We start from the raw sequence: 22,643 nt of genomic DNA on the forward strand, positions 1-22,643 counted from the left end.
AGTGGCAAAAGAACCTGCTGCGTGACTGGATTTAATAGAGGAAACTGTGAAAACGCGAGTAAAACAAACGAATTACACTAAAGGTTGGACTCGAAAGTGTTTCTTACAACTTGTCAAATAAACCTAATCCATGGATACTGACATGCAGCCAGGAGTCGTGTTTCCTGACATTTATGTGCCTGATTTCGACGCCAGGGAGACACATAAAGCAAATCTGCCTGTGAATATTTTATATAACTACAATATAGGTAGGTTTAAATCTGTGTAATCACTTGTATCAATGTTATATATATATATATATATATCGTCATATTGACCAGCCCTAAAACATATAGTTTTATAGTATAGTTTTTGTCGATGTTTATTTTAAAACACACAATTATGCATAATATAAGATAGAAAATATTTCAAAAGAATGTGAAGTTCACGGCTCCATTGTTGCAGTAAACATGCACAGCGTTCTTGAATTAATCATTTATTAGATGCACGGTCTGTTATTGTAGGGACATCGACTTTACATTTTCACTCCCCTAATTATGATGCAGAACAAAACAAACTGTGATTGGTTGCGTTACATGTCAGTCAAACGTCCGCTTGGGTGGTTCTTGGCCAGTGAAAGTTGTGATAGAGTCCAGACCTTCTGCCATCAGTCTGAAGCTCTGGTTATGTGAGACTACCATTTATCCAACACTATCATCTACTGTAGATCATTTTAAATGTTCATGTAAACTGCTGCAGCTGCACAACACTTTGTTGAATGGTGTGTCTCTGTGACTGCTGGTGTAGATGTTGGTGCTGTGACACTGTGGGTCGAGCTCTAGATCATTAACACAAAGATTGTGGGTTTGAACCTGTATTATCTTTTATGTTTTGTCCATTATGTTGGCCTTTTTGACCCTGTAATGTTTCTTACATTGTCTATGAAATCAAAATACATTAATAATTTACCAGTGAGAGAATGAGATCATCTGTTGAAAACATTTCACAACTCATGCTCCCAAATTCCCAATAATTTTATATTGACAGATTTTCCCAAACCAGCTCTGACTGTTGAGCCACAGAGTTCAGTGTTCACTGGAGACTCAGTTACTCTCAGATGTGAGGTGGATCTGTCACGGGATGGATGGGAGTTTCTCTGGAGTAAAAACTCAAACTCTGAATCTACTGGAGCTGCAACTGAAACAATCAAACCTGTAAAAGTCTCTGATGGAGGAGAGTACAGGTGCAGAGCACGAAGACGAGGATATTACACACATTACAGTGAACCAGTAACAGTGACAATACATGGCAAGTGTTTCTCTGATTTAATGATCAGCTCTGAGAACTTAGTGAAAATGATTCATTAGACACTGAATGAACAGCTCTAGAGTGAATAAACACCTCAGTTTAACTTGATTTAGTGTTTTATAAGTAACTGTTCATACAATAAAAACCACCACACTTTATTATTTTCATTTATTATATTATTTATCACATAATTTTCATTGTTTATTGTTGTCATCATACAGAAAGACCAAAACCCAAAGTGTCCATTAAACCTGATCATCATGTATTCAGAGGAGACACAGTCACTCTCAGATGTGACATTGATGCTGAAGGAGTCACTAGCTGGAGGTACAACTGGTATAAAGGAGGTTCATTCAGTTATTTCAGGAACACACATTCAGACACATTTCTACAGGAACTCACATTCAGGTCTGTTTCTGAGTCTGACGCTGGTAAATACTCCTGTTATGGATCAGAGAAAGGAGGATCACGCTGGTCACAACGGAGTGATGAAGTTACACTGACAGTATCAGGTGAGTTTGATCATCTCTTCATAAACACACATGTTTAACATGTTATTAACCCTTTGATGCACAACATGGGTCAAAAATGACCCGGCTGAGTTTTTATTTTCTATATCTTTACAAGAAATTATTTTAATCATTCAGTATTCCAGGTATTCCTCAATAAACTTGTTTTTGATCATCACAAATCCTCATTTAAATTTTTTCTTTCTTACTTTTTTAATAAAAATCATTTTTGTATCAGTACCCTTCTAATGCGCAACATGGGTCAAAAATGACCCATATTCATTTCCTATGTAATTTCAATCATGGTTGAGTGTTTCTTTGCTGAATCTTTAAAAGAAATGTATTTTATCATTCATTTATTCCAGGTATTCCTTTAATATCTTGTTTTTGTTTGTAAAAAATCATTATGTTCATTTTTTCTTTCTTACTTTATAAACAAACACAGTTTTTTTCTGTCTACATCAATTTTACACACATGGGTCAAAAATGACCCGTATTCATTTCCTATGTAATTTCAGTCATGACTGAGTGTTTCTTCGCTGAATCTTTGAAATAAATTTATTTTATCATTTATTTATTTCAGGTATTACTTAAATATCTTGTTTTTGATTTTCTACAAATAATTATGTTTATTTTTCTTTCTTACTTTATAAACAAACACAGTTTCTACATCAATTTTACACACATGGGTCAAAAATGACCCATATAGAAATCTTTAAGATTTGCAAATTTTTGCAAGTAGGAACATATTTACTGCAGACAACTGTTCATCTGCCACACATTTTACATCTTAACAAGGCTACTTTTGTATATTTGATGAATTTAAGTCTTATTATATGTAATATATTAGGCTATATATTTCATAATTTTTAATTTTTTGTCATAAATCAGTGCAATTGGTCATCCTTTATGTCTGTCAGCGTTCCTGAAATGTAACAGTTTTGGACAAATACAACATGAGTCAAAAGTGACCCGAATTAGTTATTTTCTATATCGCATATATTACAATAAATTAATTTTATCATTCATTATTCCATCTATTACTCAATAACCAAATCCTTATTTTAATTTTTCCTTTCTTTTTGAATGAATTTTTTTGAATGTGTGTGTCATTACCTTTCTAAAGGCCAACGTATACTTCACTTTTTATTTGTACGTGAGGGTCAGCATACAGATTTTTGTAACTTTTTATAATTTCCGCCGGATTTCTGTAACTGTGTATGTGCAACCCTGCTGAAATATGAAATATAATATGTCTTTCATCCATCAAATATACAAAAGCAGCCATGTTGAGACATGAAATGTGTGGCGGATGAACAGTTGTCTGCAGTAAATATGTTCCTTCTTGCGAAAATTTGCAAAGGTTTCTATATGGGTAATTTTTGACCCATGTGTGTAAAATTGATGTAGAAATACAAAACCTGTGTTTGTTTATGAAAAAAAGAAAGAAAAAATAAACACAATGATTTGTTAAAATCAAAAACAAGATATTTAAGGAATACCTGGAATAAATAAATGACAAAATACATTTCTTTCAAAGATTCATCGAAGAAACACTTAGTCATGACTGAAATTACATAGGAAATGAATACGGGTCATTTTTGACCCATGTGTGTAAAATTGATGTAGAAACTGTGTTTGTTTATAAAGTAAGAAAGAAAAATAAACAATTATTTGTAGAAAATCAAAAACAAGATATTTAAGTAATACCTGAAATAAATAAATGATAAAATAAATTTATTTCAAAGATTCAGCGAAGAAACACTCAGTCATGACTGAAATTACATAGGAAATGAATACGGGTCATTTTTGACCCATGTGTGTAAAATTGTTGTAGACAGACAAAAACTGTGTTTGTTTATAAAGTAAGAAAGAAAAAATGAACATCATGATTTTTGTCAATCAAAAAAAGATATTTAAGGAATACCTGGAATAAATTAATGATAAAATACATTTCTTTCAAAGATTCAGCAAAGAAACACTCAACCATGATTGAAATTACATAGGAAATGAATACGGGTCATTTTTGACCCATGTTGCGCATTAGAAGGGGTTTTCATAGCTTGTGCATCAAAGGGTTAATGAGTGATTTGCTTTGTAAGAAGCCCCCCATCGGCCCCAAAATGGAATCCGATGGCCTGGGCGAAGGGTTAACACGTGTACAGTGGTGTGAAAAACTGTTGGCCCCCTTCATGATGTTTGACACACTTCAATGTTTCAGATCATCAAACAAATTTAAATATTAATCAAAGATAACACAAGTAAACACAAATGAAGGTTTTTATTATGAAGGGAAAACAAAATCCAAACCCACATGGCCTTGTGTGAAAAAGTGCTTTCCCCCGCTGTTAAAACATAACTTAACTGTGGTTTATCACACCTGAGTTCAGTTTCTCTTGCCACACCCAGGCCTGATTACTGCCACACCTGTTCACAATCAAGAAATCACTTGAATAGGACCTGCCTGACAAAGTGAAGTAGACCAAAAGATCCTCAAAAGCTACACATCATGTTGAGATCCAAAGAAATTCAGAAACAAATGAGAAAGAAAGTAATTGAGATGTATCAGTCTGGAAAAGGTTATAAAGCCATTTCTAAAGCTTTGGGACTCCAGCGAACCACAGTGAGAGCCATTATCCACAAATGGCGAAAACATGGAACAGTGGTGAACCTTCCCAGGAGTGTCCGGCCGACCAAAATTACCCCAAGAGTGCAGCGACGACTCATGCAAGAGGTCACAAAATACCCCACAACAACATCCAAAGAACTGCAGGCCTCACTTGCCTCAGTTCAATGTTCATGACTCCACCATAAGAAAGAGACTGGGCAAAAATGGCCTGCATGGCAGAGCTCCAAGATGAAAACTGGTGCTGAGCAAAAACAACATAAAGGCTCGTCTCAGTTTTGCCAGAAAACATCTTGATGATCCCCAAGACTTTTGGGAAAATACTGACGAGCCTATGGACTGAGTGTAGATTGACAAGACAAAAGTTGAACTTTTTGGAAGGTGTGTGTCCTATTACGTCTGGCATAAAAGTAACACAGCATTTCAGAAAAAGAAGCTGCTGCTAAGGGTGGCCCAACCAGTTATTAGGTTTAGGGGGCATGCACTTTTTCATACAAGGCCATGTGGGTTTGGATTTTGTTTTCCTTTCATAATAAAAACCTTAATTTAAAAAATTGCATGTTGTGTTTACTTATGTTATCTTTGATTAATATTTAAATTTGTTTGATGATCTGAAACATTAAAGTGGGACAAAAAAAAAAAAAAAAAATCAGGAAGGGGGCAAGCACTTTTTCACACCACTGTATGCCTTTTTAGCGCCCCTCTGAAGTTCACTTAATTTCACTCATTTAATCTGAACTCCAATTTCAAATGATTATTACTCTTAGGTTGTGTTTTAAATTAGAAATAATTCATTGATTACGTATTAATTTAGATATTTGATTATTGTGGGTATCCCATACTTTAAATTATTCGTTCATTACGGACCCATATCACTTATAGTCACACGCCCCGTGTTTGCGCGGATCTCATGACACAAATTTGCCAGTTTCTGATTCTTAGTCAGAGGGTGCAGAGTTTACTAATGGATTTGAGTCGAACCACCACATGCTTGTTCATACAAAAACAAAGTTTTCTTAGTCACGATACTGCAACTTGCTAAGCCAGTTGATAGACAAAATCAAAAAGTCCCATGATGTACTGACATGCTCCTTTCAGAGGCCTTTAGGTTGAATCTATCCTGATGCAGATTTGTGGAAATATGGACTTCAATAATCTACTGGTCATAATTATTTCAGAAGAATCCAGAGTAACAGACAAATACCAGTGTGAAATTGAGACCATTTTATCAATCATACTGAGACATTTAAAATGATACCAAACATGAAATAAAAAACGTCTTGGTTACGTATGTACACCAACAAAATGAGTTGTTCAGCAGTAAACTGTACTAACCGACCTACAGGATCTGACGGATCACTATACTTTTTTTTTGTAACATTAAATTGTGGGTGCTAATTAATAAATTAGTTAAGATAACACACCTAATGTTAACCATGTAGGGAAAAAGCAGGTGATCGTTATTTGGCAGTTACTTATTATTTTTATGGGTATAAAATAATAATTAGCAGGACAAAACTAATAATAGCCTACTTTAATTACAGAAATTGATCTCCTGTAACGTTAGTTGAACTTGAAATGGCAGGACCATTTCTGACGATTTAGAGTTGTTTCTAGTGGCATATTATATTGATTTTATCTACTGAATTTGCCGTTTCAAAAATATTATTGCTCTAGAAACCGCTCTATTTTAAAGGTAGAATTTTAAATTGTATATAATTTTTATAGTCTATTTAAAATACATGAATGATGACGCAGTCGTCTATCGCGACTCCGCCTCCGGGCTCCACTGACTTACTTCTGCGCATACCAGGCTCCATTTTTTTTTTTTTTTTTTTTTTTTTGACGTATTGCGTAACGTGTCAGCGCCCATTCATCGGCCCATTCTGGCTTCAGTTCAATACAATGGAAGGAAGCGACGTCGCGTCATCCATCTTTTTTTACAGTCTATGACTCTTACTTTCTATGGCCGCCCATGGACTATAACTCACTATGGCCATTAATGGACTCTGACCCGCCGTGGTCATCTTCGGACTCTGTCCCACCGTGGTTGCCCGAGCCACCTGACCTGCTGTGGCCGCCCGAGCCACCTGACCTGCCGTGGTTGCCCAAGCCACCGGACCTGCTGTGGTTACCTGAGTCACCTGACCTGCCATGGATTCCCGACACTGCTGACCTGCCGTGGATTCCCGACACTCCTGAGCTGCCGTGGCTTCCCGAACCACCTGACCTGCCATGGATTCCCGACACTGCTGACCTGCCGTGGATTCCCGACACTCCTGAGCTGCCGTGGCTGCCCATGGCACCTGACCCACCGTGGCCGCCCGAGTTCCTGGACCTGCATTGGAGACCCCGTTCCCATCTGCCTACAGATCCAATGCACCCACCCCCCTCCCTATCTGTTCCATTTACGCCACGAGGATCACCTTCCAGGAGGGGGGTGTTATGTCATGATCACCGTCAGTTCCTGTCAGTTCCTGGACTACACTTCTCATAATCCTCCCTGCCTGTCACATGCACACTCCCATGGGTGGATTGAGTGAGAAAAAGTATACAAATAAACATTCACAAATAAAAGAGGAAAATTAAACAAAGAGATGTGGTTATCTCTTCTGCTGCTCACCTGAGCTACGTACATCCCTCTATGCACATGCACAGTTATTCTAACTCAAATTACCTTGAATGATGAAAGTGACCATTACAATGTGTAAAGCATTAAACATAACACTCAACAGTAGTTAAAATATGCCCAACAAGAAGTTTTTCCAATTTTAACAGTGGCTTAATCTGTCACATTAGAGACATCATCACTTGCAAACAATAAACGTTTGAAAGAGTGTTTAAAGCAGCACGTTTGTTGTGTGTAGGCTATGTCTATTCTTTGGATGTAGCTACGTGCAGCTTTACACACTATCCTCTTTCAAATGTTTATCGTTTGCAAGTGATGACGTCTTAAACAGGACAGATTAAGCCACTGTTAAATGTAAAAAATGGGAAAACTTGTTGTTTAATGCTAATGCACGTTGTAGCAGAAAACGCATATTTTACCCTTTTTATGTTATTTTTAAAGGTCTTGTGTGAAAGACATTCTCAATCGATCATTTTTGACCAATGGTGGCCTATATCTCTCTCTCACACACACACAGCAGTGAGTACAGAACACACACCGTGAACACACACCTGGAGTAGCCATTTTTGCTGCAACGCCCGATCAGTGATTGGGGGTTTGGTGTCTTGCTCAAGGGAGTAATGAGAGTGGAAATTTTATTAATTTGAGTGGAAGAGAGGGCTGTTCGTTCATTCCCCCCACCTACATTTTCTGCCTGTACTGAGATTCGCACCCACGACCAGGCCCAGATTGGCTAATTGGGAGCACCGAACGAATTCCCGGTGGGCCGGTCTGTTTATTTGGCCGCAAGGGCTGGTGTTTTCATGGCACTGGGTTGAAATATGGATGCTCTAGAGCAGTGGTCGCAAGCGCTTTGGAAAGGAAAGAGGCGTGGTCCACACATTTTTAGACGCTTTTATTTTCACCATCAACTTTCCTTTTTGGACTCTTTGATGCTGCCATTTTCTCTCACCAGCTAGCTTAAATGTTAACATCACTCTGCACATGACGTAATAGCGTACATCCAGCATGCAAACAATTAAAAAAAATGGAGTTAAGTGAGGATGCCAAGAAATATTTCTGAGTGGAACAGTAGGCTACGTCAAATAATAATTACAATAATTTAGGCTTAATTTTGTAACAATCAAATTAAAATGATACACATTTATTATTCACAATATGGAAATAAAACATAGTCCATTATGAGCATTACTCAAACATGCCATTAATGGCCTTATTCAAGTCCTCTTTTATTTATTTTTTATTTTTATCCATTCCGCCTCTCCCACATATGTGTGTTTTAGCAAGGTGGTCAGTGTTGCAAGTGGGTGAATGAAGATACTTCCCAGGTTATGTGTCACTACTCTGCTTTATTAATTTATCCTGTGTAAAATCATTTGCACGTAACGTCAATGATATCATGTCACTCTGTGAGTAAATTAACCTGGTCGGGAGGGACTCGCAGTGTCCGCCCGGAGAAGACAACTCACTCAGAAGTATATGAGAAGAAGGGATGAGGTGACGTCTGTAGGCACAGCGGGACAAGTTCTAAATTAACACTAAATTATGGTAAGACAAAAGGTCTAAGCCACCGGAGGCCGATTTAGGTAACGTAAATAAATAAAAAGGATAAATTCAAAAGATAAAGGTATGTATGCAGCTATTACTCATATTGTAATAATAGTAGGCAAATAATAAATATAGGGCCTATTACTTATGTTGCTTGCTATGCTATTACACATTGGCCAACATATTCATTTTTCTGTCCAATAAACTTACATAACCATACAGTAAAATGTTATTTTAACATAATGTAACTTTAAAAAAAAATAATAAAAATTAATATCGCTCACTTTAATATTTTACTGTAAAGTTGTGCAGTTTTGGGGGATTTATGGTTTTTATTATATATTTATACATTCATAGTGATAGACATGAAAATGTGCTTGGGTTTAGTGGACGATTGCTGCCATCTAGTGGAAATCAAACACTTTTAAAAAATTAAAGGTGCTATATGTAAAATTGTCACTTTAAAGTCCCTGTGAACCGGAAGTTGCAAACGACTTTTCTCCAGTGTTGTGACGTATTTCCAAGTTAAATGGAATATTGAATAGAGGGCAGAGTTTACTTGAGCGCTCCTCCTCTCAATCTCTCGCTCATAGCAGACTAATGGTTGGAGGGGAGTGGTTTAAGCGTTTTCAACCCAAGACTGGAAGTAACTTTTCAGTTTTTGATTAAAGATTACCAAGACAAACACATTTTTTTTTCTGTGTATTAACTTGCACGGATTAATTGTTCACCACAAGACTAGTAATATTCACTAACAAAGTAAATAGGGTCAATTTTGATTTCATGCCGACTTTAATAAAGCATAAAAATACCCCAATATGTTTGCAGATATTTAGGAAACTGTGGCGACCAGGGCGGGCGAGAGCCGTGAGGGAACGGCGCGAGGCCGGTGACGCAAGTGATAACAAGCATCACCTGGGAGGCGCACCGGCCTTGAGTCTCTCACGGAGGAGCTCCGGGAGCATAAAAGGAGGAGCGACGACCGTGGAGGACGAAAGAGGACCAGGCCTGGACTTTATTTTATGTTTTATTATGTTTGTGTGGCCGGCAGACGTCCGCGAGGGTCTGCCGACATTACTTTCGTTTTGTTCTATGTTTATTTTGAATTAAAAGTTACGCTGAATGTTCGCCGGTTCCCGCCTCCTTCTTCCCATATTTACGAACTGTGTTACATTGGTGCCGAAACCCGGGAGGAAGGAGGGACATGCTGTCGGAGAGCCCTCGCTGCTGAGGGGGATCGCGGTGCTGCGGAGTTCGGGCAGTGCGGAAGTGAAGACCGCGAGAGGCTGCCCGAGGCGGTGGTGCTAGAGCCTTGTGAAAGGTGGGACGGAGACCCAGATGCTGTGCTCCTGGGACGAGGTGGGGTGGCTGCCGTCCTGGACCTGGAGGGAGCGGAGGAGTCGCCGCCGTCTGCCGTGGGCCGGAGCCTGCTGCCGTCCGCCATGAAGGGGAGGAGCAGGGGACGGGGGACTCGCTGCCGGCTGCCCTCAGTCGGAGGAGCCATCGCCGGCCGCCAGGAGGCGGTCGAGGATCGGGCCGTCCACCGAGCGTCCAGTGCCACCGCATGGCACCGCGAGAAAGAGCCTCTTGGCAGGCTGAGGACCGAGCGGCAGTGTGTCGGGGAACCGGACCAAGAATTTTTTCTCTCCCCTCTCTCGTCCTGTCGCTCCCCTTGCTTCCGTCTCCTTTCTCTCGTCTCGTCTGTCCTTACCCCCAGGTGCTGCGGCCGCCGAGACAGGCCCCGGGGGGGAGTAGAGCGCAGTCTCGGAGGTACCCCCCGGCCTGCAAGGGGCGATGGGGGTATGTGGCGACCAGGGCGGGCGAGAGCCGTGAGGCATCACCTGGGAGGCGCACCGGCCTTGAGTCTCTCACGGAGGAGCTCCGGGAGCATAAAAGGAGGAGCGACGACCGTGGAGGACGAAAGAGGACCAGGCCTGGACTTTATTTTATGTTTTATTATGTTTGTGTGGCCGGCAGTCGTCCGCGAGGGTCTGCCGACATTACTTTCGTTTTGTTCTATGTTTATTTTGAATTAAAAGTTACGTTGAATGTTCGCCGGTTCCCGCCTCCTTCTTCCCATATTTACGAACTGTGTTACAGAAACATGCTAAGTTCACCTACTTGTTCCTCAGAAAATCAATGATACAGCCAGATATTCTGCTTTGAAATGTGTGTTCCGTGTCGGAATGTTTTTCTCTGTCTTTGTTTTGGTCTGTGCGAAACCGTGTGCTGCCAGTTTATCCAATAGTACTTCGACATCACAGGTTGCCAGTTGGTGGAAAACACCGCGTATTGCAGCCATGGAAACCAGCAAATAAACTGGGTCAGAGAATCACAGATTTTACCTGACCTAAAAAGCCTCTGTATCCATCTAAAAATCTCTATGAACAACAGCATATTAAAACACAGATACATCAACTCATCAGCTTACAGTGTGTAAGTCTCCTCAGCTTTCATTGTTAATTGCACTCCCTCTTGTTGCGTGTCCCCAAGCTGGCAACCCACGTCTTTAAAGGAGGGGGTGGGGAAAACAACATTTTGAATTTGGACTGCAGTACATATTTCGACCACTGGGTGTCATTCCTACATACAATTTTCTGTACAATTTAAAATTTTAGTAAAATTTTTGTACAATTTAAAATAACATAAAACTACACCCACTAGATGGCTAGAGAATTAATCCATGGTTCACATTATAAAACCATTATTAAAACGATAAAAATTACTCTATATTAAATCTTGGCATTTTTTGTACTATACTTTTTTTTTTTACTATTCTTTATTTTTGAAAAATACAATTAATTACAAGGCTGTAGAGAACAGTGCACTATTGCAGACTTATATACTGAGGTTTTAATTACGTTATTTTAATATAGTTAATCGTGAATTAAAGTGGGCCAGTCTAAAGCATGCAACTAGGGCTGAAAATGAGTCCCACTCTGGCCCTGATTATGGTGGCCTTTTTGACCCTTTTTTTTTTTTTTTTTTTTTTTTTTTTTTTACATTGTCTATGAAATCAAAAAACATGAATAATTTACCAGTGAGAGAATGAGATCATCTGTTGAAAACATTTCACAACTCATGCTCCCAAATTCCCAATAATTTTATATTGACAGATTTTCCCAAACCAGCTCTGACTGCTGAGCCACAGAGTTCAGTGTTCACTGGAGACTCAGTTACTCTCAGATGTGAGGTGGATCTGTCACGGGATAGATGGGAGTTTCTCTGGAGTAAAAACTCAAACTCTGAATCTCCTGGAGCTGCAACTGAAACACTCAATCCTGTGAAAGTCTCTGATAGAGGAGAGTACAGGTGCAGAGTACGAAGACAGGGATATTACACAGATTACAGTGAACCAGTAACAGTGACAATACATGGCAAGTGTTTCTCTCATTTAATGATCAGCTCTGAGAACTTATTGAAAATGATTCATAAGATGCTTGATAATTGACTATAACAGCTATAGAGAACAACACTTCAGTTTAATTTAATTGTTTTATAAGTAACTGTTCATTCAATAAAAAAGCACATTTTATTATTTGTTTATTATATTATTTATCACATAATTTTCATTGTTTATTGTTGTTATCATACAGAAAGACCAAAACCCAAAGTGTCCATTAAACCTGATCATCCTGTATTCAGAGGAGACACAGTCACTCTCAGATGTGACATTGATGCTGAAGGAGTCACTAGCTGGAGGTACAGCTGGTATAAAGGAGGTTCAACCAGAGTTTTCAGTAAACTACAGGAACTCACATTCAGGTCTGTTTCTGTGTCTGACGCTGGTAAATACTCCTGTGATGGATCAGAGACTGAAGGATCACGCAGATCACACCGCAGTGATGAAGTTACACTGACAGTATCAGGTGAGTTTGATCATCTCTTCATAAATACACAAAAGTGTATCATGTTATTAATGAGTGATTTCTCAATTTCAGATCCCAGAGCAGTTTTAAGTGTTTCTCCTCAGAAGTGGTTGACTGAAGGAGATCCAGTGACTCTGATCTGTGAGGTTAACGACTCCTCTACAGGCTGGACATTCAGCTGGTTCACTCAAACTGTCTCATCAGGTCAGTTATAATGTGCTTCATCTGAATTAACTGGTTTCATTGAAGTAAAATGTAATGGAGGATTGGGTATTAAATTATATAGTCACTCATCTGTAACAACATAAGAGCCATTGATCAAACCCTGATTAAAACCACCTGAACATATTGAGTTACACCAATGTAACAGAGTTTATTCAGGTTCAAGTTTTGCTACAAATGTAATTTATAAGGGCCAGATCCAATAGAAGTCCTTCTTTAAAGTGTTAACTTCACATTCTCTTATTTTACAGACGTTAGAGATCAATATGAGCTGCTCTCAGACAGCAGCAGAGGATCTGGAGGAAAATACAATGTCAGTTCTGCTGCTCTAAACCACACTAGAGTTTATGTGTGCAGAGCAGAGAGAGAAAAAACAGCCTATAAAACACCATACAGCAACACACAACTACTGTGGGTCACTGGTGAGTTCATGCAGAACTTAAACGATGGGTTTGTCTTTAATAAAGGAAATTAAATATGTTCTCAAACATTACTAAATTACTGCTGTAATTGTGTTGTCAGGTGTTTCTCCTCCAGTGTCTCTGATCATCAGTCCCAGCAGATCTCAACACTTCACATCTGTCTCTCTCTCTCTGAGCTGTGAGAACAAGAGTAACTCTGATGGATGGACAGTCAGAAGATACACAGACAGTCGGGGGCTGGAAGATTGTTCATCATCAGCGTTTGGATCACAAACAGGATCTACATGTAAAATCGGATCCACCAGAATATCAGACACTGGAGTGTACTGGTGTCAGTCTGAATCTGGAGAGAAATCTCATCCTGTTAATATCACTGTACACTGTGAGTCTTTATTTCTGTGTTTGTTCATTTCACTGACAGTTTACAATCAATGCATGAAGAAAGTTAACAAGAGCAGGAAGCACTAGATACAGTCGTGACTTTGACCAGTAAAAAAACAGCCAGACCATCATAGCAATACACTAAAACACTCAGAAACCAGTGGGCAGTGGAAAATATATACATCTATTTTATTTTGTCTTGTTTTTATTATGTTATCGTTTTGTTCATATTGCATGTTTCCTGTGTTTCTGTAGCTGGTGTGATTCTGGAGAGTCCTGTTCATCCTGTGACTGAAGGAGATAATCTGACTCTACACTGTTTAGATCAAAATAAAACCCCATCAATCCTCAGAGCTGATTTTTATAAAGATGGATCGCTCATCCAGAATCAAACTACAGAGATGATCATCCCTACTGTCTCAAAGTCACATGAGGGTTTCTACTACTGCAAACACCCAGAGAGAGGAGAGTCGCCCAAGAGCTGGATCTCAGTCAGAGGTGAGAGTAAGAACTATAAACACTATTGAAATGTTACAATTTACAGCACTAATATAATGTAAAAATACATGTATCTCTGTATCCCCAGCCTCAAGATCTGATGGTCTCAAACAAGCTGTGATAATTGGAGTGACTGCAGGACTGACTGTTGTATTTTTGATTATTGTCTTCTTGGTCCTGCTGTGGCGCTACAGAAACAACAAAGGTTCATCATCTGACATATTAAAATTCAGAGACTAACTCTGTTTCTAAACCTTGTGAGCTTCAATCTTACATCAGTCTAAGCTGGTTCCCTTTCGTGGGAACTATCGACGCTACGTCGAATGACGTGATGGGAACCCTCTGTATTTTTTGTTCGTGAAGCACCTCTGTATCCAACCAATGAGAAAGACGTGACGTCAGAGGCGGGTGACGTCACGGATCAGGAAGCTATAAAGCATACCCAGAACAAAGCACGCTAGCTTCTGTTGTCTTCAGCAAGCGCTATCTGTATCTGTCTGTCTTATTTATTGTTGTATTGTCTATCATACACACTGTGGTCTCTTTGTCCGAGGACAAGAGTTCCCAAGCACAAATAAGACACATATATATATATATATATATATATATATATATATATATATATATATATATATATATATAAGAATGGCGGAAAAGCAGCAGTTTAGGAAGTGTGCTCCTCCTTGCCCACGTTTCATTGTGGAAGGAGACACACACGACATGTGCGTTAAATGCCTGGGGGTTGAGCATGCACAGGCGGCTCTCGAGGGAGCTGTCTGTGTACACTGCGAACGGCTCACCCTCAGAGTGCTGCGATCGCGCCGGGCGCTCTTTGAGGAGGGCGCTGGGGCGAGTGTTCCTCGCGGGTCTGGTCCCGCTGCTGCTGAGGCACAGCGAAGGCTGCACTTGTGGGGTTCACAGATGGATCTAGCAGAGGGGGAAGAGACGGGCGCTGCCCTATCGCTTCCCTTACCTGCTAGACCCAGTGTCTCTCCTTTGGTGGCGGAAGCACGCGTAGCGGTTTCTTCCCCCCGAAGGGAGACACCTATGCTCAACGTATCTTCCTCCGAGGAGGTTGATGTGGAGAGCGTCGATGAGGAACCGCCAGCCTCATCCCCTGCATATGAGGAGCTTTTGGAGGTGGTGACCAGGGCAGTAGAGAAATTAAATATTGACTGGCCCGCGGAGAGACCTGACAGTAAACCAAAAAGCAAGTTAGACGAAAGGTTTCTCCCAGCATGGTCACTACCCCAGTGTCGGGGTCTGCCGTTTTTTCCTGACCTCCACACCAAGGTGTCGAGGTCGTGGAAGAGACCGGTTCAGTATCGGCTATACAGTCCACAGACATCTCTGTATAGTAATATTGTTGGCCTAAAACATCATGGCTATGGGGCGATGCCTCGGATCGAAGAGATGCTCGCGAGCCATCTCTCGCCTGAGTCGGCATCGTCCCTTAAGACCCCGACGTTGCCCACCAAGCCTCTAAAGACAACTTCCAGCTTGGTGGGCAAGGCTTATTCGGCAGCAGGTCAGGCGGCTGCATGCCTTCATACGATGTCAATCTTACAGGCATATCAAGCCGATCTGCTGGGGGAAATTGATGAGAGTGGGGAGGCGTCCTTTGAGGCAATTCATGAGCTAAGAAAAGCAACAGATCTAGCTCTCCGGGCCACCAAGGAGACGGCCAAGTCCATCGGCCGCTCCATGGCAGCCTTGGTGGCCACGGAGAGGCACCTTTGGCTCAATCTCTCTGATATCAAAGAAAGAGATAAAAACACGCTCATGGACGCGCCGCTGTCTCCTGCTGGCCTGTTCGGCGATGCGATGTCAACCGTCGTCGACAGGTTTCAGGAGACACGGAAACAAACAGCGGCTTTCTCAAAAATGATTCCCCGCCGCTCTCATCCCCCCGAGGCTGCTGGGCGGGAGCTCAGCCAGCTCCTCAGCGCACAGGGCGCAACAGAAGGCCAGTGTCGCCTCCCGGGCTCCCCCACGAAAATCTTGGGGACCAGGTCGGGCGGCACAGGCGAAGCCTTCCGGAGGTAGGACGGATCTGAGGACCGTCATTATCTCTCGGAAGGCTTCAAAGAAGAGGTCCTGACATCTATGATGCGGGATCTCTCGAGGGCAGCCCCCTCTGGGGGGATTCGGATATCGGGTCCTCCCCAGTGCCCTCAGGGGACCGTCCTGTCAACCCTGCCACCCAGTGTGCGTCAGGGCACAGCGGTCTCCGCCGATCCTCCGAGGAGGGTCGGTCAGCATGTAATTCATTTGTCTGCCGGTGCGCCGCGTCAGATAGATGAGCCAAGTGCTCAAAAAACACCAGAGACCAGTCTCGAGAGACTGGTTCCCTTAGTAGAATATTTGGAAGAATGGAAAAGTCTCCCGAACATTTCGAAGTGGGTGCTGCTCATGATAGAACAGGGATACAGAATTCAATTTGGTTCTCGACCACCCAAGTTCAAAGGGGTGCTTCCCACAGTGGTAACCCCAGAGCAGTCTCTGGTGATGGAACAGGAGGTTACGACGCTTTTGCAAAAAGGGGCTATAGAAAGGGTTTCCCCTCTCAGCAAAATGTTGGGCTTTTACAGCCGCTACTTCATTGTTCCGAAGAAGGATGGAGGGTTGCGTCCGATCATAGATTTACGTGTGCTAAATCGATCCGTAAAAAAGCTGAAGTTCAAAATGCTTACACTCAGACAGATCATCCCTCAGATCAGGTCCGAGGACTGGTTTGTAGCGATAGATCTGAAAGACGCATACTTCCATGTATCCATCCATCCTTCTCACAGGAAGTTCCTCAGGTTTGCTTTCGGGGGCGAAGCTTACCAATACAGGGTTCTTCCCTTCGGCCTATCCCTCTCACCCCGCACGTTCACAAAGTGCGTGGATGCAGCACTGGCTCCGCTGAGACTCCAGGGCATCCGCGTACTGAACTATATCGACGATTGGTTGATACTAGCTCAAACAGAACAATTAGCAGTTCAACATCGAGATGTTGTCCTGTCACACATGAAAAGGCTTGGGTTGAGGCTCAACGCCAAGAAGAGTGTGCTGGTCCCGAGTCAAGTTGCAAACTATCTAGGAGTAATCTGGGATTCCACCACGATGCAGGCGCAGTTGTCCCCTGCTCGTGTGAGTTCCATTCTCGGGGCTGTGAATGGGGTGAAATTAGGCCAGTCACTCACTGTAAAACAGTTTCAGAGACTGTTGGGTCTGATGGCAGCCGCATCCAACGTTATTACTTTTGGCCTCCTGCACATGAGACCCTTACAGTGGTGGCTCAGGACCAAGGGGTTTTCTCCGAGGGGAAATCCTTTTCGCATGATCAAAGTCACGCGGCGATGCCTTCGTGCTCTGGTCATGTGGAAGAAGCCTTGGTTCCTATCCCAGGGACCCGTGCTGGGGACTTCTGGTCGTCGTGTAATGCTTACGACAGATGCTTCCCTCACGGGCTGGGGGGCGATCATGAGTGGTCGCTCGGCTCAGGGTCTCTGGGAGGACCATCAGCGCTCCTGGCACATAAATCGGCTGGAGATGATGGCGGTGTTTCTCGCATTGAAACACTTCCTCCCAGACCTGAGAGATCACCATGTGTTGGTCCGCACGGACAACACTGCGGTGGTCTCGTACATCAACCATCAGGGGGGTTTGCGGTCTCGCCTGTTATCAAAGTTGGCCAGTCGCATCCTCCTCTGATCCTCAGCTCTCGCTGAGAGCAGCTTACATCCCCGGGCGGTTGAATGTGGGAGCGGACGCCCTGTCGAGGCAGGGCGCGAGACCGGGGTAATGGAAACTCCACCCCAAGGTGGTGGAGTTGATATGGAAAACTTTCGGTCGAGCTCAATTCGATCTATTTGCCACAGAGGAATCAGCTCAGTACCCTCTGTGGTATTCCCTACAGCACCCAGCACCTCTAGGGCTGGACGCTATGCTACAGACATGGCCGAGGCTGCGTCTGTATGCATTTCCCCCAGTCTCACTGCTCCCGGGGGTTCTGGAGAAGGTCCGCCAGGAAAGGGTCGACCTAATATTGGTGGCCCCTTACTGGCCGACCAGGATATGGTTTTCAGACATAATGTCACTACTAAGCGGCTCTCCCCTAGAGCTTCCTCTCAGACAGGACCTCCTGTCTCAAGCGGGCGGTACGATTCTCCATCCCCGTCCGGAAATGTGGAAACTGTGCGCCTGGCCTCTGAGGGGGCAAGGCTCATAGAATCTGGTCTCCCAACCGAGGTTGTGGAGACCATACTTCACTCCAGAGCTCCCTCCACGAGGAAGCTGTATTCATATAAATGGAAATTGTTCGCTACATGGTGCGAACAACGTAATTTGGACCCTGTCCAGTCTCCTATCAGCTATGTGCTACAGTTCCTTCAAGAAAAGTTTTCAGAAGGCTTAACCCCTTCAACACTGAAGGTTTATATTGCAGCCATTTCGGCTTATCATAATCCTGTAGGGGGTTCTTCCGTGGGCCGAGACCCCCTAGTTATACGCTTCCTCCGTGGCGCACTCAGGTTGAGACCTGTGGTGCGCACAAAAACCCCGACCTGGGATCTGACTATTGTGCTTCAAGGGTTAGCCGAGGCTCCCTTTGAGCCAATAGAAGAAGTGTCAGATAAATTCCTGACATTAAAAACCATCTTCCTACTGGCCGTTTCTTCACTAAAAAGGATAGGCGATCTACAAGCGCTGTCAGTCGCTCCATCATGTCTAGAATTTGCACCGGGCATGGTTAAGGCCTTTCTACACAATAGACCAGGCTATGTTCCCAAGGTGCCATCGAGAGTCCCAGGTCCCATCACACTTGAGGCGTTCTGCCCGCCTCCATTCACAAATCCAGATCAGGAAAAGAAAAATCTGCTTTGTCCTGTGAGGGCACTGGATGCTTACGTCCACAGAGCTGCCCTGTGGAGAAAAACAGATCAGTTATTTGTGTGTTATGGGTCCCCTAAGAAAGGGGGCCCAGCATCCAAGCAGAGGATAAGTAAGTGGGTGGTTGAGGCCATCTCACTGGCGTATGAAACAGTGGGACTCCCATGTCCCTTAGTCGTGCATGCTCATTCCACGAGAGGTATGGCGGCATCTAAAGCTCTCTTGTCCGGAGTCTCTCTGGACGACATATGTGGTGCGGCTGGATGGTCATCCCAGCACACCTTCATTAGATTTTATAATCTCAACCTAAATGTTACTCCGGGTGCCAGAGTTCTACAAGACAACAGCCAGGCATTCGGAGATACGGCGTAGTTGGGATAGCGTTCCCATCACGTCATTCGACGTAGCGTCGATAGTTCCCACGAAAGGGAACGTCTCGGGTTACGAGTGTAACCCCTGTTCCCTGAGTAAGGGAACGAGACGCTACGTCACGTTGCCGTACCTCCTACATACCTGGAGCGCTTGCTTCAGACATATTACAGAAGCTAGCGTGCTTTGTTCTGGGTATGCTTTATACCTTCCTGATCCATGACGTCACCCACCTCTGACGTCACGTCTTTCTCATTGGTTGGATACAGAGGTGCTTCACGAACACAAAATACAGAGGGTTCCCATCACGTCATTCGACGTAGCGTCTCGTTCCCTTACTCAGGGAACAGGGGTTACACTCGTAACCCGAGACGTTTTCTGGTCTTAGCTGGTCTCCCAACTTGGTAAAGCTGGTCAGTTTTCAGCTTCTCAGGCTGGGAGACCATCTTAAATTAGGCTTCTTATTTCAATTCTGAAAAGTATTGATGAAAATATTTCTCATCTATATTGATATCATCGAAACTCATCAAAGTGAGTCCCCCATCTTGTCCAGTAGTTGTTTGATATACAAAGTTACTGCATATGTAAAACGCTCTAAATTATTCATTTATCAGGTTCTTCTTCTGCCTATGAAGACAGCAGGCAGTGAGGCAGACTAATATTCTTGAACAGAACCATAATGAATAAATAAATAAAAACGTCACTAAACACATTGTCATGCTCAAACATGTACACATGACAGAGATTTTCCTCAAAACATTGTACATAAACAACGTTGTAAATAAACATTTTGTGTTTATCTAGGTGGAAGATCTGAGTCTCCCTCTGCTGTCGGTCAACAGCAGAACGTCAGTCAGACATCAGAACAGAACCAGAGTGAAGACGGATACAACACACTGATGTCTGGTCAGTCTTTATTCATTACTGATTAATAAAGACCCATAAATCTTTAAAAGACACAGAAAGAAATTCTAACTAACATATTTCACAACAACAAAAAAAATCACTCCTCTAAATTTTAACATAATTAGTGTTTTACAATTATTTTACAATTAATAAGATGCATGAGCAAAAATCTTTGAAAAATGTATCTATTATTAGAAATTAATTCATGTATTTAATTTATTACAGGAACTGCACATGTTTATGAATCAGTTGACACAACTATTAATAACGACAGAAGCACAGGTAACTAATGATGTAATTTAAAGTATTTTATGTCATTATAATGAGTTCAGTAGTTTTTTTCTAATGAAACTGGACATCAAATCCATCGTTTTTTGTATCACTGTGATTTTTGCAATGGAAAAATTTCTTTCTGTTCATTGTAGACAGTGAAAGTGGATCGACTGAGATCACATATGCTGAGATTGAACTCAAATCTACAAACAAACAGAAGAAAAAGAAAGAAAGAAAAGGTAAACTGACAAAAGTCTGCTCTTTTTTAGCATGTTATAATGTTATATTTCATATCATATCACTGTTGGACGTACAGTAAGCACTAGAGATATGAACTGTTTTCATCTTCTAGTCAAAAACACTGAGAGTTGTGACGTCCTGTACTCTGATCTGAAGCTGGAAACAGGTCAAGGTGAGCGTCAAACTAAAAACATCAATCACAATTCACAAGAAACCACTAAAAACTTCATCTACATACATTATTGAGAATCTAAGAATGAAATGAAATGCTGCATATAAGAATTATAAATGTGCATTTTGAATTCATTCATATATTTTCAGGTGCTGGATCTAGTGATGTGACGTATGCTCAGGTTAAAAAAAGATGCCCGAAGTAGAAACTTCAATCCCAGGATACTGATGAGTTTACAGCAGGTTGAGAAGTCAATGATCAGGATCATCAAGGCAATAGATTTACCAGAGCTTAATGTAATATTAGCAATCATAAATGTGCTTCAGAGACAATGCTTGTTAATGTTTGAAAAGCAATGAGCATTTATTATTAGAATTTATCAGCTTTTATTATTCATTAGAAAAAAGCCATTATTGTTTAGTTCTGCACAGTGTGTATTTATGTTGGTTAATAGCAGCTGATCATTTGACAACTGAGCGAACAGAATATTCACTGAAAGGATATTTCTTTTCTGACTGTTGAGTAAATGACCAAGTTTCCTTTTTTAATTTTTTTTATTTCTGTCTTCTGTCTTGATTTTAAATGTATTTGCATAGGTTCCCATGGACATTGAAATATCACAGAATGTTAAAATTGTGATTCTGGAAAAGTTGTTTTTAAATGTAAATGTGTATAGTGAAACAATTTTTTCTAGCTATGCTCAAAAAATTTAAGCTTGCTTGTTTGTTGTTTTGTTATAAAGTTTTGAGCGTATTATAAATTTGCTCTCGGTTTTATATACACTGCCGTTCAATAGTTTTGGGTCAGTACGATTTTTTTTTTAAAGAAATTAATACTTTTTTACTCAGCAAGGACATCAAATGGGACATTTGCGTTACAAAATATTTCTATTTAAAATAAAGTGTACTTCTATTTCTATTTCTCAAAACATCCTGAAAAAATGTATCAGGGTTTTCACAAAAAAAATTGAAGCAGCAAAATATTGATGATAATTTTTTTTTTTTAAATCAGCGTATTAAAATGATTTCTGAAGGATCATGTGACACTGAAGACGCCAAAACTTGATGGTAGTTTCAATAAAAATATATATTAAAATAGTATTTTAAAAGCAGTGTCACGTGATTATTCAGAAATCATTGTAATATTCTGAAAATTCAGTTTTGCCATTTCAGGAATATTATATTTTAAAATATATTAAAATAGGAAGCGATTATTTTAAATTAGTTATAATATTCTATAATATTATTATATTATCAAATTACAGCTATTAATGTATTTTGATCAAATAAATGGAGCCTTGGTGAGATTAAGAGACTTTCAAAAACGTTAAAAAAAAAATCCTACAGACCCCAATTTTACTTAAATATTCTTATATAGCCTATTCATTAAAGGTGATAAAAAGGATCTTTTCATCGACTGAGAAACCAAAGACTGTTACTGAGTTTTTGAAATGAGCGCATGCGTAAGAACAACTCCCCTCCTTCGAAGGAATGCCTTAAAATTAAGTTATCTTTTAAATATGCAGGTTATTTTAAATCATTTTGAATGATTCCAACTCACTTGGTAGCCACCATTAGTGAATTCATCTAAACAAGTCTTTTGAATAACAGAATCACAAGATTTGAGAGTCTGGTAAATTGGTGTTATTTAAAATCCACACTACTCGCTGTTATGGCTATCTTGGGGTTTGTAATCAAGCAAATGAACACCGTAATTTATCACACACAGACATTTCAGGCCTCGCATTTGGAGCTGAATCACGAGACTCTCAATTCCTAACGCTACAGAATCTAATCTTTCTGGAATCGATTACTGTC

At 41.2% G+C, this 22,643-nt stretch overlaps 1 protein-coding gene across 1 annotated transcript; it reads left to right on the forward strand.

The window, feature by feature from the left end:
• Window positions 1-130: 130 nt before the first annotated feature.
• Window positions 131-21,873, forward strand: LOC137004709 (Fc receptor-like protein 5). The gene is made up of 15 exons (XM_067365296.1): window positions 131-248; window positions 1,027-1,287; window positions 1,509-1,799; window positions 11,716-11,976; window positions 12,196-12,468; window positions 12,541-12,672; window positions 12,942-13,112; window positions 13,213-13,494; window positions 13,749-13,991; window positions 14,080-14,196; window positions 20,040-20,141; window positions 20,367-20,423; window positions 20,567-20,653; window positions 20,767-20,826; window positions 20,976-21,873. The coding sequence occupies exons 1-15, from the start codon at window positions 131-133 to the stop codon at window positions 21,029-21,031; spliced, it is 2,511 nt and encodes an 836-aa protein (XP_067221397.1). The 3' UTR covers window positions 21,032-21,873.
• The last annotated feature ends 770 nt before the right edge of the window (window positions 21,874-22,643 follow it).

Source organism: Chanodichthys erythropterus, chromosome 3, assembly GCF_024489055.1.
Source record: "Chanodichthys erythropterus isolate Z2021 chromosome 3, ASM2448905v1, whole genome shotgun sequence".
In the NCBI taxonomy this organism is placed as follows: Eukaryota; Metazoa; Chordata; class Actinopteri; order Cypriniformes; family Xenocyprididae; genus Chanodichthys; species Chanodichthys erythropterus.

Excerpts from the sequence above, each read along its gene's own strand:
- LOC137004709 (XM_067365296.1), top strand. The coding sequence starts at position 131 with ATGGATACTGACATGCAGCCAGGAGTCGTGTTTCCTGACATTTATGTG. Across the intron at positions 12,469-12,540 it reads AGTTACACTGACAGTATCAG|ATCCCAGAGCAGTTTTAAGT; the intron begins GTGAGTTTGATC and ends TCTCAATTTCAG. Across the intron at positions 13,992-14,079 it reads GAGCTGGATCTCAGTCAGAG|CCTCAAGATCTGATGGTCTC; the intron begins GTGAGAGTAAGA and ends CTGTATCCCCAG.